General features: G+C 42.6%; 1 protein-coding gene across 1 annotated transcript in view; it reads left to right on the top strand.

Moving 5' to 3' along the window:
* The window catches only part of UNC5D (unc-5 netrin receptor D), a 794061-nt gene that overhangs the window by 388783 nt on the left and 388689 nt on the right, over positions 1-16589 (top strand). The window contains 2 exon segments of the mRNA XM_030201960.1: positions 6001-6225; positions 12024-12031. Coding sequence (XP_030057820.1) covers positions 6001-6225; positions 12024-12031 — 233 coding nt within the window.

Raw genomic sequence — 16589 nt, 5'->3', positions numbered from 1 at the left:
AATATCAACTAAGCATATTCAATAATTAGGCACCGATGATAGATTACGCTTAGTCGGCACTGATTTCAGTGCAGATTTCTTAGCCACCATATCTAGAATCTCCTCCTAAGCCAACATGGATTTAGTGAAGGGAAATCTTGCCTCACAATCTACTACATTTCTTTGAAGGGTTGAACAAACATGTGGATAAAGGTGAGCCGGTCGATATTGTGTATCTGACTTTTCAAAAGGCGTTTGACAAAGTACCTCATGAAAGACTCCAGAGGAAATTGGAAAGTCATGGGACAGGAGGTAGTGTTCTATTGTGGATTAAAAACTGGTTAATGTGGATAAAGGTGAACCGGTCGATATTGTGTATCTGGATTTTCAAAAGGCATTTGACAAAGTACCTCATAAAAGACTCCAGAGGAAATTGGAAAGTCATGGGACAGGAAGTAGTGTTCTATTGTGGATTAAAAACTGGTTAAAGGATAGAAAACAGAGAGTAGGGTTAAATGGTCAGTATTCTCAATGGAGTAGGGTTGATAGTGGGATTCCGCAGGGATCTGTGCTGGGACCGCTGCTTTTTAACATATTTATAAATGATCTAGATATGGGAATAACTAGTGATGAAATTAAATTTGCCAACAACACAAAGTTATTCAAAGTTGTTAAATCACAAGAGGATTGTGAAAAATTGCAAGACAACCTTACGAGACTGGAGACTGGGCATCCAAATGGCAGATGACGTTTAATGTGAGCAACTGCAAAGTGATGCTTATGGGAAAGAGAAACCCGAACTATAGCTAAGTGATGCAAGGTTCCACATTAGGAGTCAGTGACCAGGAAAAGTATCTAGGAGTCATCACTGACAATATTTTGAAGCCCTCTGCTCAGTGTGCTGTGGCGGCAAAGAAGGCAACTAGAATGTTAGGTATTATTAGGAAAGGAATGGAAAATAAAATTGAGGCTGTTATAATGCCTTTGCATCGCTCCATGGTGCGACTGCACCATGAATACTGTGTTAATTGTGGTCACTGCTTCTCAAAAAACATATAGTGGAATTAGAAAAGCCTGTAAAATTTGTTATTTTTTATTTAGAGAAACTTTTCTGGGGAGAGGATTGAGTGGTGGGACCGACCTCAGCCTTTATACCTGTACTTCCAGCAGGCACTCATGTCGGCCTCTGGGCAGGTGTATTCCTCTTGTATTTTGGGGAATACATGTTGGTATTTTCAACCTGCCCAAATCAAGCCTTCTCCACATCCTAACCACACCCTAAACATGGTGTGGATCACTATTATGTGTAAACAGCAGCCTTCTAAAATTGCTATTTTCATGTGTACCCGATCAATATATTTAAAAGTCACTATTTACCTATAGGGATGATTCTAATATTAGGGCCTTTGGTCCTAATTTAAGACTGCACCCTAGTCTGTGTTAATGTGCAAATTAGACTCTTAGAATTGATTATTCCCTCTTCATCAACTCAACGCAGAATAAACCTGATGAAGGGCACACAGTTGTCAGAAGCTTATTACACTTGCATTAAGTAGGCTAAAAGTCTCACTTGCAACTCATTTAGTGACCCTTATTGCTATGCATCCAAGTGGACTTGCCCAGCAACTGTTTGACTTTATTCAAGCTAAGTGTAACAGATATTTGCTCTCCCTGTCCTTTCCTCTAATGTGTAGGTCCACTAGCCCAAGATTGCAACATAGCAGAAAATATAGATGGACAGAACAATCACAAGAAATGTTTGTTGATGGGGTGTGGAAAATAAATACTGTTTCTCTAGTGCATTTTAATTTGGGACAAAAGATGTGTAAACAATAAATTACTCTGTTCATTTATTTCTAGCAGTAGATAAAGAGTTAGTCTAATAGCGTTCCCTAATAGACTATTCAAGAACTGATATGAGTATTCAATCGCTCTTGTTTTAGGAGCACAAGGGAGTGAAAACCTGGAGTCTTTCATCTGAAGAATCTGTCATTCCTAGTAATTTGTCTTGATTGTATGGCAATCTCTTGTACTGAAACAGTATCCCAGTGCATAAAAATGTCCAGAAGTATATGTAAGGAACTCATGAGGCTTTTGACCATGTTATCTCCTAGTTCCATGTAGAGAGCTGCATGGAAATGGGGATTATGGGAATTCTGCAGAGCCCACGGATATGAAAGAAGTTGCCACTGGATTCATGTGAAAATGGAAGAAGTTGCCACGGGATTCCCACGGGGGATGGAAGAAGTTGCTGTGGGATTCCTGTGGAAGCATAGTCAAAATCTTTGTTGACTCCAGAATGAGGCTTGGAATTCACTGGAAGAGGCAGTTGGAGTGCCAGAATGAGACTTGGAATGCCCAGAGAGGCAGCTGGAACACCAGACTGAGGCTTGGAACACTCATTAGTTGAATAGTTGATACCATACAAAACAAAACAAAACACTGAAGGCTGTTGGGATTGGGAGGAAACAGAAGGCTGCGAGCAAGTAAATAGTGGCATTGATTCCTACTGGTATGGGTGAGGATGGAGTGGATCTTAGTGGGTATGGGTGGATGTAGGTTAAATTTCATTGCGAATGGGTGAAATTTCTGTCCCCATGCAACTCTTTAGTTCCATGTGGGTGAATTGGAGACACTTAGAAGGAAGGTGACTTGTCCAGTTTGGTATAGTATCTGTGGAAATTAGACTATGAACCTTTGATACAAAAGAGACTATCAACCAGTTTGCATTTCATCCCTTAAACCTCAGTGCTTCAGCATAATTCCTGTAAGAGAAAATCAATAGAGATGGACTTTTCATGTTTGAGTTCATATGATTTTTTTTTTCATTTACCAATGAATGTCTTCAAGAGCATGCACCATACACATATCCCCTGGATTATATATATATATATAGTGGCCAAAATTGTGTGCCCAAGTTGCATGCACAACTTGAGTAATAAGCTGTTAACTAGCAATAATGGGATGCTAACAACCAATTATTCCAGTTAAATGGCTCCAATTGGGATTTAGTTACGCTTCTTGCTAGGTGCTATTCTATAAAGATCCGCATGGAAATTTTATAGCACACAACTCAAAAGGGGGCATGGCTTTGAGAGGGGCTTGGGCTGGTCATGGATGTTCACTAAATATGCACGCCTAACTTACGTGTCAGGATTTGCACCAAGTTTCAGTTGGTGTAAATCCTCACGCCCAAAGTTTGGCGCAGAATAGCACTCCATGCCCATTTTTTTTGGCGTCCAAATTTGGGTGCCATTTACTAAATCTAGTCAATAGTGTGCACAGTCCTTAAACAGTATGTACTTTTGTACATAGTGCGTGATCTGTTCCTGATGCACCGCGCATGTGTGAACTAGTATGCATGCATATGCTTACGTGCAGTATTAAGAAACTGTGATCAAATAGTGCACACTCTTTAGGGAGAGCATGCACTGTCCCCTAAATTGCTCAGAGTTGGGTGCAGCTTCCAGATCCTTGTATAAACTAATTAGGCAATTAAGCACTAGCAATCAATAATCAGTGTTAATAACCATTTAATTAGCAGTAATTAGGACATATGGAGATCTGTCCTATGCTCTGTTCTATAATATGCACACATAAATTTCATAGCATGCAACTCAAAAGAGGGCATGGCCATGGGAGGCCACCAGTATTCAGTGCCGAGCCATGTCCAGCCGCCGGCACTGAGTACTGGGGGCTAAATGTGGGTGGGCTGGGCAGCAGAGCTTATGTGGGCCCAGACAATATTCAGCCTGGGCCTGCATAAGAGTTATATGGGCTCCAGCTGAATATCGGGCTGGGACCTGTATAAGTTTTTTTTTTCTGTTTTCTTTTTTAATTGAAGCCCCCTCCCCCCCCCCCGTGCCCCTGACATGTCACATCCCTTCCCTCTCCCTCTCCCCCACCCAACCCATGGCCACAAGTCACTTCCCCGCCCCCAAATGTCACCCGTCCCGACCCTAACCCCCCCCAACCCCTCTATAATTCATGTAAACCTCCCCGGCCTACCTTAATCCCTGGTAGTCTAGTGGTGGTCGTTGGGTGCAGGAACAGAGCCCCCTCGCTCCTGCCCCTCACGGCACCTTTGCAAAATGGCTGCCACAAGTGCTCACCTGAATATTACCAAACCAACATAAAATAGTGTCACTGTAAAAATGATGTAAAGTGTTGTTAAATTTTTTTCTATCTATCTATCTATCTATCTATCTATCTATCTATCTATCAATAATGGAGAAACCCTCAGATGAAATTATCACCACTAGTCAGCCTTAATGTTTGCAGCAGTTACTCGGGTGAACTCTTTCACAGGGCAAACTTCGGTGCACACCCATAATTCAAAAAGCGCTAGATTCCATATATGGCACCTGAAAAATCCACATGGAAAAATTTCTCCTAGGCGTATTCTCTAAAGTACGCCTAAATTTTATAGAATAGACTTAAATTTCTGCACGATATATAGAAGATATCAAGTGGCTTGCCACATGACCAAATTTGTTCACGCCCATTTAGGCCATGTTTTACTTGCCGTAAATCCCAGCACCCAAATTAAGCGCAGATTGGGTGTATTCTGTAATGATGCGCATAGATTCAGTGCATTTTTTCTAATGAAGAAGGTGCTGGTACTCAAATGCCGGGCCACCCTTTAGGGTTGGAGTGATCACTGAGGGACCCACCCCATAATAGCCAGGTCCCCTGCAACCAGTCACAGAATCTATGACAAGGCAGAGTTTGTGTGTAGAGCCTGAGCTTTTTCATTAAAACTTGGGGTCCATGGGTCAATTTTAGCAGACAATTGAAAAGGTTCCAGTACTCAGTACCCCTAAGTACCCCCTCAAAAAAAGCCCTGGATTTTAGAAACACTTGTGCCATGCCAATTGCCATGCCCTCTTTTCAACAATGCAACTTAGAATTTAGGCACACCACGTTATAGAATACACTTAGCAAGTTGTGCGTGTAAATCTCAATGCCAATTTAGTCCTGATAATTGCTTGTTAACATCCAATTAACTGTTCTGATTAGCTAGTTAACCAATTAAGTTATGCACATTGTTATAGAATACGCTTCGATTTCTGTGCAGATTTTCAGGCACCATATATAGAATCTGGAGGAAAGTGCTTAATATTCAGTGCTATACATATTCATAACTTCAAACATCCAAAATATATTAAAGAAGCAAAGCACTTATCTGCCCACAAACTATGTGCAGAGGCATCTCATTCACATGAATCGTTTAACAGGTCCCCTCCATGCCCAATGCTGCAGGTTTTGTCTCAGTGACTGCCTTAGGGACTCGGGTGAGCTCACTGATTTCAAAGACTCTTCCAGAGAAACAGATGTCTCAGCTGCATAGATTCCCTCTGCTCAAATATGGTGTCTAGGCTCCTGGCAAGTTTAAACACTTCCTAGAATAAAATGAAACTTTAAAAACGTTATTGATACTGCCCAGCCGATAGCACAAAGCAGACCCTGCATAAAATGTTAAAAGAATGTATTACAAAAATGTGTTACTAGAATGGGTAACAACTATGCCAATGAATGTAAAAATAAACATTAATATAAAAGATTAATACAACAAATAAACATTTTAATACGTTTTTACAGTGACACTATTTTGCCTTGGTTTGACAGTATTCACCTTTCTAAAGCAGGGACAAAAATCAGTATTTTTTTTGTCATTCTTTGTTGATGTCCTGTCATAAAATCAAGAGCAAAAGAAGCTGGTCTTTATTGCAACATATTTAGCAGGCAAAGAAAAACAAAGTAGCATGACTTCTACATTCATTTGTTAAATCTGTTTCACCTGTTCTCTTCCTGTGAATCTGTAACTCACTGCCTTTCTCAGGTGCCTTCTCATGGTGTCACTGCTCTCTTGAATGTGGCAGTGGATTGAAGTGGATTTTTTTTAATAGTCTGATGAAGGGCCCCTAGGTCCTCAATTGCTCTTTGTTGAATTAAATTTTGTTCTGGCCTAGTAAGTTTTATCACCAGTGAAGACTGATAATTTTGTATTTCTTTCCCCAGGCGCTAGAAGCGAGAATGGTGAAAGCCTTCCAGAGTCCATGCCATCTGCTCCGGGGACCCTGCCGCACTTTCAGCTAGAGCCTGACGATGCCTACATTATTAAGAGCAACCCCATCAGCCTACGATGCCGTGCCATGCCTGCTACACAGATCTTCTTCAAGTGTAATGGGGAGTGGGTTCATCAAAATGAGCACATGTCAGAAGAGAGCGTAGACGATGGGACAGGTGAGCAGAAGATAGGGGGCACCATTGGCCAATTGATATATACACTCATGAGCACTCATAAAGTGTGGTTCTGGCAAGAATGAAGGGTGGCAGATGGGAAATTTTACAAACAATTTTATCCAACAGAAAGCAACAAAAATCCAAAACAAACTTCTTGTATAGATCTGACCCAAACATTAGGCAAGTCTGTTGCCGGCTCCTGCCTGGTTAAATCACTTGTTTGTGGCTATCTGCTAATATTCTCAAACAAACAAACCCAGCTATATCACACATTTGTTTTGTTTCTTTGCTTCTCTTTTCAAATTCCAAACTAGGTTCCAACCAACATGACAAAGTTCTTGAAGAATTCAAATATTTATTATCACAAAATCCAATACACGTTCTTGACTTATATAAATATTTTTCATCTGTGGAAACACTTTAAAATGTTGTAAAGTAGACTTTAATAAAAACATTTTCATCTTTCGCGGTGCACGGATGCCTCCACCAACATGCGGCATGTTTCTCAAATTGCTGCCTCAGGGTGTGGTCCACCGTAACTTATACATGAGGAATCACATGCACTGCATCATTTCACAAAGTGCATGGATTTCTTTTTATTTCATAAAGAAGTTTTGTTGCTGTACACGGTATCTATTTTACATCAGAATATGTTTGACCCCTGACTCAGGCGCTGTGTGCCGAAACACGGCCTGTGTCAGGTCCAGGTTCTTTTCAGTTTTACTATTAAAAGAACTGTGTCCTGGTTTCGAAGGCTCTTGATGCCCTAACTGCTAAAAGCATAGTCAGCAATTTTGTGGGCAGTCCAGGGGCGGAGTCAGCACTTAACCACCTAAGTTAACCAGACAAATCGGAACACATAAATCCCAGTCCTGTCTTTGTCTGGTTTCACTTAGGTGCTTAAGCTCTGAATATCGCACTTCAGCAGATAAGAGAGAAACATCCACACAAACCTAGATATTCACTGCCAGTGACTGGATATAGCCTGGCACTGAATATCCTGGTGACCAAAAAAATACAGACTGTTGCCGGCTGAATATTTACCCCTCTAAGTATAAATATCCGCATTTGCAATATAGGCACAATTTCTGCTACTTATGCTAGTATTTTAGAAAGATAAGTTGGTGTCCCTGTTTCTATAAAATTGATTTCCAATAGGCGCCTGAAAATGCTCTTACACTAGGCACCCTTCAATAAAACTATCCCCATTAAGTTAATTGCCATTGCTTTAAATGGAGCCACACTGACTGAAAATCAGACTACATATAAGAATATTCAGCAGGAATATGGCTTTTCTGCAGGATTCGTTTCCAGAGCTTGTAATTATGGTGTTCCACTGGTGCATGAAACTGTAAATGATGGGAGAAACCAAGTATTGAGTGAGGGTCAAAGATCTGAAAAGGTGTCAGGACGACAGCTATAGGTTACCAAGGAGTGGGGTGGGGGAGAGTTATCAACATGGGCTACTGTTAAGACGTGTTATTTTACAGTTAACTCCAGTTAGTAGAAACGAGCCCCCCACCCCGATATTTAGCCGGAGGTGGTGAGCGTTTTGCTACCCAGCGCCAGTGTTATTCCTGGATATTCAGAGCCAATGAGCTGGCTAACATATAGCCATTTGAGTCAATATTCATCCCTTGACCACATAAGTCAAACCGTTTAACGATAGGACTTCTATTTATGTATCCCGATTTAAGCGGTTTACTTATGCGATGAGGGACTGAATATCGGCACTTAACCCAACTCTACCCCTGGAATGCTCACGAGTTAACTGCTTTTGAATTCGGCGCTCACTGGCCATTTTCAGCAGAGATAACTAGTTAAGTGCCACTGAAAATGACTGGGTAGCTGCGATCAAGCGATTTAATCAGTCGGCAGCTGTTTCCGGATGGTTAAATCATTTTGAATATCGACCAGTAGGTCTTTTTACCTAAAATGGGACCTGTGCTAAAATAGCATGCGTTAGTGGTAAAATAAGTCATCTTAACAGGAGCCCACTTTGACAACTACACCCCTAAATGCAGTTCTCTTTTGGATTTTACCACAGGGTTTTCTTTTACCGCAGGATAAAAGGAAACATTGGTTAATATCACCATCATTAACTTAAACATATATCTCAGCTGTAGCTTTTGCTAATTAATCCTGTTCCCTCAACGGGTCAGGTCCATGGAGTTCATAGTCCTGTCTGGGTCAGATTCTAGATTCAAGACATTCACATCAGACATATTCAAACAGGGTTGCACTGATTCAAATAGATGGTTCAGGAAGGTAATAGATCATCACATCTAGCACCCTCAGCTTGGGTCACAGCCCTCAGTCATCAAGTTGCCAGAAATGCAATGGTATACTGAGCACCTTTTAAATCTCTGAGGACCAAGTGTTTGCTTGAGTTGGCAAGCAGATCTGTTCTGGGTTGCTCAGCTTTTGCTGAAGGGAGGCAACTCCCGACTCAGAGACAAAGCTTGAAGTGGGCTGGGCCTCAGTTCAAAACCAGAGTTCTTTTTGCCCTGACAGAATAGGAGTTCAGAGAGATGAATCTAAAACTTTGTAGAGGAGTTGAGAATGTGGCCATTCTGAATATCGGGTGGAACTTTGCTCCAGTGGAAGAGGCCCAGAAGAGAAAGCACATGAAAACAAGATGATGCCCGATGACATTTAGGTACTGCCAGACTAAAGAAGATGAAGTGTGATGGAGTCAGACATAAGATATTCCAGTGATGGGAATATAACAGATGGTCCGCGTATGAGTGTGGGGAGAGAAGTGACATAAGATGAGCTCCCTCCAGGCTCTTCTACTTCCCTTTCTCTTAGCACTTGACTGAATTGTAAATAACCTTTGCACTTTGAATCCTCCTATCTTCTTCCCTAGGAGGAAACCCTCTAGAATTAGCCAAAGATTCCTCCTTCGGCACTGCTTGCATTTTTCTCGCTTAAACAAATCAATTTGACAAGACCAGTGTTCTTTGCTTTTCGGATATGCTTAGCACATCCAGTGCAATTAATTCATCTGATGCCAGCCTTAGTTTGTCTGTAACAAAATCATGTGGCGGTGCTCAGCTCATCAGCATATCACAGCCAGAGCCAGAAGGTCCTATTTTGTAAGACTCCCCAGCATAAGGAAGAACACAAGCTTTGATTTCCACTGTAATTTGGGAGGCTGGAACTTGGTGCTTGATACAAGTGTACTACACCTGGTTATGATAAGTCTCTGTAAAGATGGAGCTGCAACTTCACATGTTAAAGAGCATCTTCCTTACCAGCCCCTGCTCATTCAATGTAACACATTGAGTGACAGTTAATATAGTGCACAATGCACTTGTGAAATAGATAAACTGATCTGTAACCTCTCAGATCCTCTGACCATGATCTTTCCTTAGTTGTCCTGTTTATGTAAACTCTGCCATTTTTATAAATGCCATGGTGGATGGTAATTGGTGAAGGGTTGGGGGTGTCACCAGTAAGCATGGAAACAGTGGCTCTGATATTCATTTATCAGCAGTCAGCATTTTGGTAATCGCCACAGGTGTTATACCCAGAAATTCAGTGTCGGGTCACTTCCAGGCTCTGGCATTGAATTTCCAGGTTTATGGAGCTGGTAAAATCATAGCTGGTTAATGTGCAGATGATCAAAAACCTTGCGCTGTTTCAAAAAGTCCTCTAAAAATAGCACTGGAACAGCGCGGGACTTCACCACTCCTATGATCAGAGATAATAGCATGTAAATTTAAGCACGCTACTATCTCTGATCACAGGGTAAATGTGTGGGAGGATTGTACCTGAGCATGCACTCAGTCACAATCCTCTCACACTTGTTTATTTATTTATTACATTTGTATCCCACATTTTCCCGCATAGCAGTAGGCTCAATGTGGCTTACAGGTTCCAGACAGGAGAGTACCAACTCTGGGAATATATACAGAGTGGAAAATAGAGTAACAGTAGGTGCAAGGAAGCTGATAAGGTTCCAGAAAAGAGAATACAACTCTGGGACAAATATATAGTAGCATATAGAGAGAAGTAATCTCAATGAGGCTGATAAGTCTCCTGGGATGGGACTACAGCTTCTAGTGGTAAAATTCATACAGTTTGAAATAATAGGATTATGTGGAAGGGGTATTGTTCATTCTTAGATCAAAAGATGTGATGCATTGTTCATGAATTGGTTTGGGTCTGCAGGGTAGGCTTTCCGGAAGAGGTGAGTCTTGAGGTCTTTTCAAAATTTTAGATGGGTGTTCACAGTTCTAATGTTTCTAGGTAATGCATTCCAGAGCTGAGTGCAAATGTAGGAAAAGCTGGATGCATATGTTGATTTGTATTTTAGTCCTTTATAGTTTGGGTAATGCAGGTTTAGAAACGTTCTTGATGATTAAATGATGTTTCTAGTTGGTAAGTCGATAAGTTTGGTCATGTAGGTTGGGGCCAGACCATGGATTATTTTGTGGACCAGAGTGCAAATTTTGAAAGCTATTCGTTCCTTCATTAGTAGCCAGTGCAGTATTTTGCATAGGGGTTTAGCACTTTCGAATCTTGTCTTTCTGAAAATGAGTCTAGCTGCCGTGTTCTGTGCGGTCTGGAATTTCCTTAAGATCTGTTCTTTGCATCCCGCATATATGGCATTACAGTAGTCAACATGTGATAGTACCATTGAATTATGTTATGGAAAGTTTCCCTTGGGAAGAATTGTTTGATCCGTTTGAGTTTCCACATTGCATGGAATATTTTCTTTGTGGTGGCAGAGGCTTGGCTCTCCAGGGTTAGGTTGGTGTCAGTAGTAATTCCAAGGATCTTCAGTTTGTCCGATATTGGGAGAGTATGTTCCAGGGTTTTTATGGATGAAGGGAGGTTTGTTTTGTGGTGAGAAGAGAGAATAAGGCAGTGAGTTTTTTCCTTGTTGAGTTTGAGTTTGAATGCCGATGCCCAGGCATCCATTAAGCTTAAACTAGTCTTTATTGCAACAGTGATTTCTGTTGGATTAAAGTTGAATGGTATGTAAATGGTGACATCATCCACATACAGAAAAGGATTAAGATTATGTTTGTATAGGGCATGAGCAAGGGGGATCATCATCAGATTAAATAATATGGGTGAGAGAGGTGAACCCTGGGGTACTCTGCAATCGGTACTCCATGATGGTGATATGTTTGAGTTTGCTTTTACTTGATAAGATCTCGTGGTTAGGAAACCCTCGATCCATTTGAGTATATTCCCTCTTATGCCTATCTTGTTGATTATTCTTAATAGTATATAGTGGTCAACCATATCGAATGCGCTTGACAAGCCGAATTGCAAGAGGAGTATGTTTTTACCTAATGCGATTTCCTTTCTGAACTTGGCTAGGAGAGTTACCAGGACAGTTTCCGTACTGTGGAGAGATCTGAAGCCTGACTGTGATTCATGAAGGATTGAGAAATTGTTGTTGTATTCAGTAAGTTGTTTAGCTACAATGCTTTCCATCAGTTTGGTTGTAAGTGGGATGGATGCCACAGGTCGGTAGTTGGTGATATCGTTAGTTTTCTTTTTGGTGTCTTTTGGTAATGGTGTGAGTAGTATATTACCTTTGTCTTTGGGGAATATGCCATGCTGGAACAAGAAGTTGAGGTGGGAGGTAAGTTCAGTGATGAATCGACCGGGGGGGGGGGGGGTTCATTAGATAATTTGGACAGGTGTCCAATTGACAGTAAGCTGTAGAGATCTTATTGGTTGCTAGTACTATTGTTTCTTCTGTGATCTGGGTGAAATTTGTCCAAGTTCGGTCGGCTGGGTATTTTTCTGGGCATGGGTCTAACTCATTAAGGAAGGTATCAAGGTTGGTGTAGTCCTGTGACATATTTTTGCGTAGATCAACAATTTTGCCTTTGAAGTAGTTAGCAAGATCGTCTGCTGTTGGGATTCCTGATTTTGTTGAGGACACTGGTTTTGTGTTTAGTAATTTATCCAGTAGCTTGTGTCATGTCTTTGTAGTCAGAACCTAGTTTGTTTGTTTTTTAATTTCCATTTTGCTCACACCTTTTTCAGTAGTAGCTCAAGGTGAGTTACATTCAAGTACACTGGATATTTTTCTGTCCCAGGAGGGCTCACAATCTAAGTTTGTACCTGAGGCAATGGAGAGTTAAGTGACTTGCCCAAGATCACAAGGAGCAGCAGTGGGATTTGAACCAGCCACCTCTGGATTGCAAGACCGTGCTCTAGCCACTAGGCCACTCCTTGTTCATTATAGTAGTTCCATTTGGATTTTTTGATTTCATATTTGTATTTTCTATTTGATTCTTTCCAAGCGTTTAGATTTTGATCATTTTGGTTTTTTCTCCAGGATCGTTCGAGTTGTCTAGTTCTAGATTTTAATTGTTTCACATTTTCGTTGAACCATGGCGTCCTGTTTGGTTTGAGAATGTTTTTTTTTTCCATAAAGGAGCTAATTCATTTAGAACGGTGATACATCTCGATTCCCAATCTGCAAGATAGTTGATGGAATCAGATGGAATAGACCAGTTGTCGTAAATTGATTGCCAAAATGCAGTTGTGTCCACTTTACCACTGGTTTGGTAAGATTTTTTTCATCAGCTTTGAGATGCCCATTCTTCAGCCAATGTAGGGTCAGATTTAATTTGAAGTGATCTGACCATGGAATTTCCATCCATTTTGTGGTCAATGACTTTAATGATTGGTCTGATGCGAATTTATGGGCTAGCAGTTCAAGTGTGTGGCCTTTCCTGTGGGTGGCATTCAGATGTGGCCATTCAAAATCCCATAGTTGGAAGAATTCCTTACAATCTTGGACACCAGTTGAGTTTAGGTCTTCTAAATGAAGGTTTATGTCCCCAATGACTAGTATGTTTGAGTTAGATGTACAAGTGGCCGATATGAAATCCATTAGGGTTATATATGCTTTGCTCCAAGTACCTGGCTGTCTGTAGAATAGGACACAATTTAGATTGCCGGCTACACTTTTATGTTGGAATCTGATTGACGCAATTTCTAGTTGAGGTGTGATTGATTCAGCAGTGGTTTCTAAAATGAGATGGGATGTGTAGATTATGGCAATGCCTCCGCCTCTTTTACCTATTCTGGTCCAGTGTGTAATGTTGTATCCCGGAGAGCAAAGGTCCAGTATTATGGGACCTTTTTGGTCATGGATCCAGGTTTCCGATGTTAGCCAATCTTTTATAATTTCAGTTTTGTTTACTGTTGATCTGGCATTGATGTAACCTATTTGAATTGTAAGATATGGATTTTCTGTAAGGGTGAAAGAGATGGGAAGGCGGTAGAACGAGAGGGCATGAAATGAGATTGAAGGGGGGCAGACTCAAGAAGAATGTCAGGAAGTATTTTTTCACGGAGAGGGTGGTGGATGCTTGGAATGCCCTCCCGCGGGAGGTGGTGGAGATGAAAACGGTAACGGAATTCAAACATGAGTGGGATAAACATAAAGGAATCCTGTGCAGAAGAAAGAGATCCTCAGGAGCTTAGCCTAGAATGGGTGGCAGAGCTGGTGGTTGGGAGGCGGAGCTAGTGTGGGCAGACATATACGGTCTGTGCTGGGGATGGTGGTTGGGAGGGGGGACTAGTGCTGGGCAGACTTATACGGTCTGTGCTGGGGCTGGTGGTTGGGCGGCGGGGATAGTGCTGGGCAGACTTATACGGTCTGTGCCAGAGCCGGTGGTGGGTGGCAGGGATAGTGCTGGGCAGACTTATATGGTCTGTGCCAGAGCTGGTGGTTGGGAGGCGGGAATAGTGCTGGGCAGACTTATACGGTCTGTGCCAGAGCCGGTGGTTGGGAGGCGGGAATAGTGCTGGGCAGACTTATACGGTCTGTGCCAGAGCTGGTGGTTGGGAGGCGGGGTTGGTGGTTGGGAGGCGGGGATAGGGCTGGCCAGACTTATACGGTCTGTGCACTGAAGAGGACAGTACAAATAAAAAAAGTAGCACATATGAATTTATCTTCTTGGGCAGATTGGAAGGACCGTGCAGGTCTTTTTCTGCCGTCATCTACTATGTTACTATGTTACTATGTTTGTATGTCGATTTGGATTTATTACAGCTTTTTTGTGTTGGTTGTGCTAGACCTGTCAAACACAGGGACTGGAGGTCTATGGGACCCCAGACCCTCTGCAATTGCAAGGCCTTGGTGGCCTAGTGCCCTCCCCCGAACACTCCCACCCAAAGCTGGTGACGTGACTGGATGACCAGTGGACCTCCAGTCCGCCCCCAGCACAAATTCACAGGGGGCTGGAGATCAGGTGGATCTCCAACCCCCCTAACCTCCCCTTTCACCTTCCCAAAAAAAGCCCTGGTGGCCCAGTGGCCACAAATGCAAGCCCCCCTAACCTGGTGGTCTAGCGGCCTCCTTGCCCGCTCCCCCGTACCTTAGCGGTGGAGGAGGAAGTAGCACACTACCTCCTCTTCCAGCGCCACCTTGAAAACGGGAAGGGCTGGGTGCCACCAGGGCTGGTGGGCCACGTTCTTGTTTGCTTTGTGTATGCGCACAGGAGCTGGGCTTACCGTAAAACTCTTCTGCGTACGTGCCAATCACGTTCCCCCTCCTTGCTTTCTCTTTAAGAGCACGCATTTAATTTGCATACCATTTCCTTTGAGCATTGGTGAGCTAATTTTCTGTGCTGTTCTGGCAGTATAGTTTTGAGCTGTTGGCTTATCGTGGGAGCTCTGAGCATCGGTGCCTCAGTGTGCATAGTCTGACAACACAGCAATGAGGTGCTCTTATGTCAACGTAAAAAATCTGTAAGACACCTGAGAATTCAGCACTTCATCTGTATGCATCAGATGTTCATAATCAGAACAACAGCAAAACACTCGCCACAGCTGTTCTTGGATTTAAAGTTTCAATAGGAATTTAGTGTACTTTAGGAGCTATTATAAATACCATCTTGGTGTTATGTTGAAACTAAAGTTTTCTCCAGGGTGGGGTGGAGGAGTAGTTTAATAATTAGTGTAATGGGGTGAGAATCTGGGGAACTGGGTTCAGTTCCTACTGTGGGTCCTTGTGATCTTGGGCAAGTCATTTAGGGGTTCTTTTACTAAAGTAACTCATGAGGATTGTAAATTTGAGAAAAATACCTGGTCCAGGCACTTTGGGAGAGGGAGGTAGGTCTGGGGCTTGTGCTGGCTGTAGTTTCTCCGGGACTGGAAGGTTGCCATGGGTGCTGTGAGGTTGAAAAGTGCTGGGAAACCAGTGTTTGGGTTCCAGGTCTGTGGGGCAGGCTGCAGGCCATGTTCTGTTGGCAGTGGCAAGAGCCACTGAAGAGGTTGGAGGCAGGGAGAGCGAAGGTTGCAGCAGCGCTGATCATGGGGGTGCCAGGAAATTGAGTGGTGCGGTGGCAGCTTATATCAGGGAAGAGTGCTAGGGCCCGGTCAGGAGAGCTTCTGCGCATGCTTATATAAGTACATAAGTAATGCCACACTGGGAAAAGACCAAGGGTCCATTGAGCCCAGCATCCTGACGGCAGCCAATCCAGGCCAAGGGCACCTTGCAAGCTTCCCAAATGTACAAACATTCTATACATGTTATTCCTGTAATTGTGGATTTTTTCCAAGTCCATTTAGTAGTGGTTTATGGACTTGTCCTTTAGGAAACCGTCTAACCCCTTTTTAAACTCTGCCAAGCTAACCGCCTTCACCATGTTCTCCGACAACAAATTCCAGACTTTAATTATGCGTTGGGTGAAAAACAATTTTCTCTGATTTGTTTTAAATTTACTACACTGTAGTTTCATTGCATGCCCCCTAGTCCTAGTATTTTTGGAAAGCGTGAACAGACGCTTCACATCTACCTGTTCCACTCCACTAATTATTTTATATACCTCTATCATGTCCCCTCAGCAGTCTCTTTTCCAAGTTGAAAAGCCCTAGCCTCTTTAGTCTTTCTTCATAGGGAAGTCGTTCCATCCCCGCTATCATTTTAGTCGCCCTTCGCTGCACCTTTTTCCACTACGCATATGTGGTGGTGACGTTGTGATCTGAGCATTCTCAGAAGGCCTCACACGGAGGCCTTTCATTCACTGTCAGGGAAATCAGTTTTTTAAAACCTCCAGGGAGATGAAAGACCATTTGGGAAGTGAGGGAGAGGTCCAGAAGATGCCAGGGAGGATTTTGGGCCCAGGGTTGGCAGCCAGCATTGGCAACCCACGGCTGAAATGCAATTGGTTGTCCAGACTCCTTCTCTTTCATTTGACATTTTAAATTTGACTCAGACTTTGAAAAAAATAATTTTTAAAGCATTTTTTAAATTTAGGAAAGGGACTTACTAGACGCAAATGCAATGAAAGAGAATTCCACAGTGTTGAAGCCAAATAACTCTGACCTGGAGTGTAACTGAAGAAATGGGGTGGGGGGGGGGGGGGGGAGAGAGA

Source organism: Microcaecilia unicolor, chromosome 4 (assembly GCF_901765095.1).
Source record: "Microcaecilia unicolor chromosome 4, aMicUni1.1, whole genome shotgun sequence".
NCBI lineage: Eukaryota > Metazoa > Chordata > Amphibia > Gymnophiona > Siphonopidae > Microcaecilia > Microcaecilia unicolor.
Note: the sequence above shows the minus strand (reverse complement) of the source record. Positions and strands in the feature narration are given on the sequence as shown.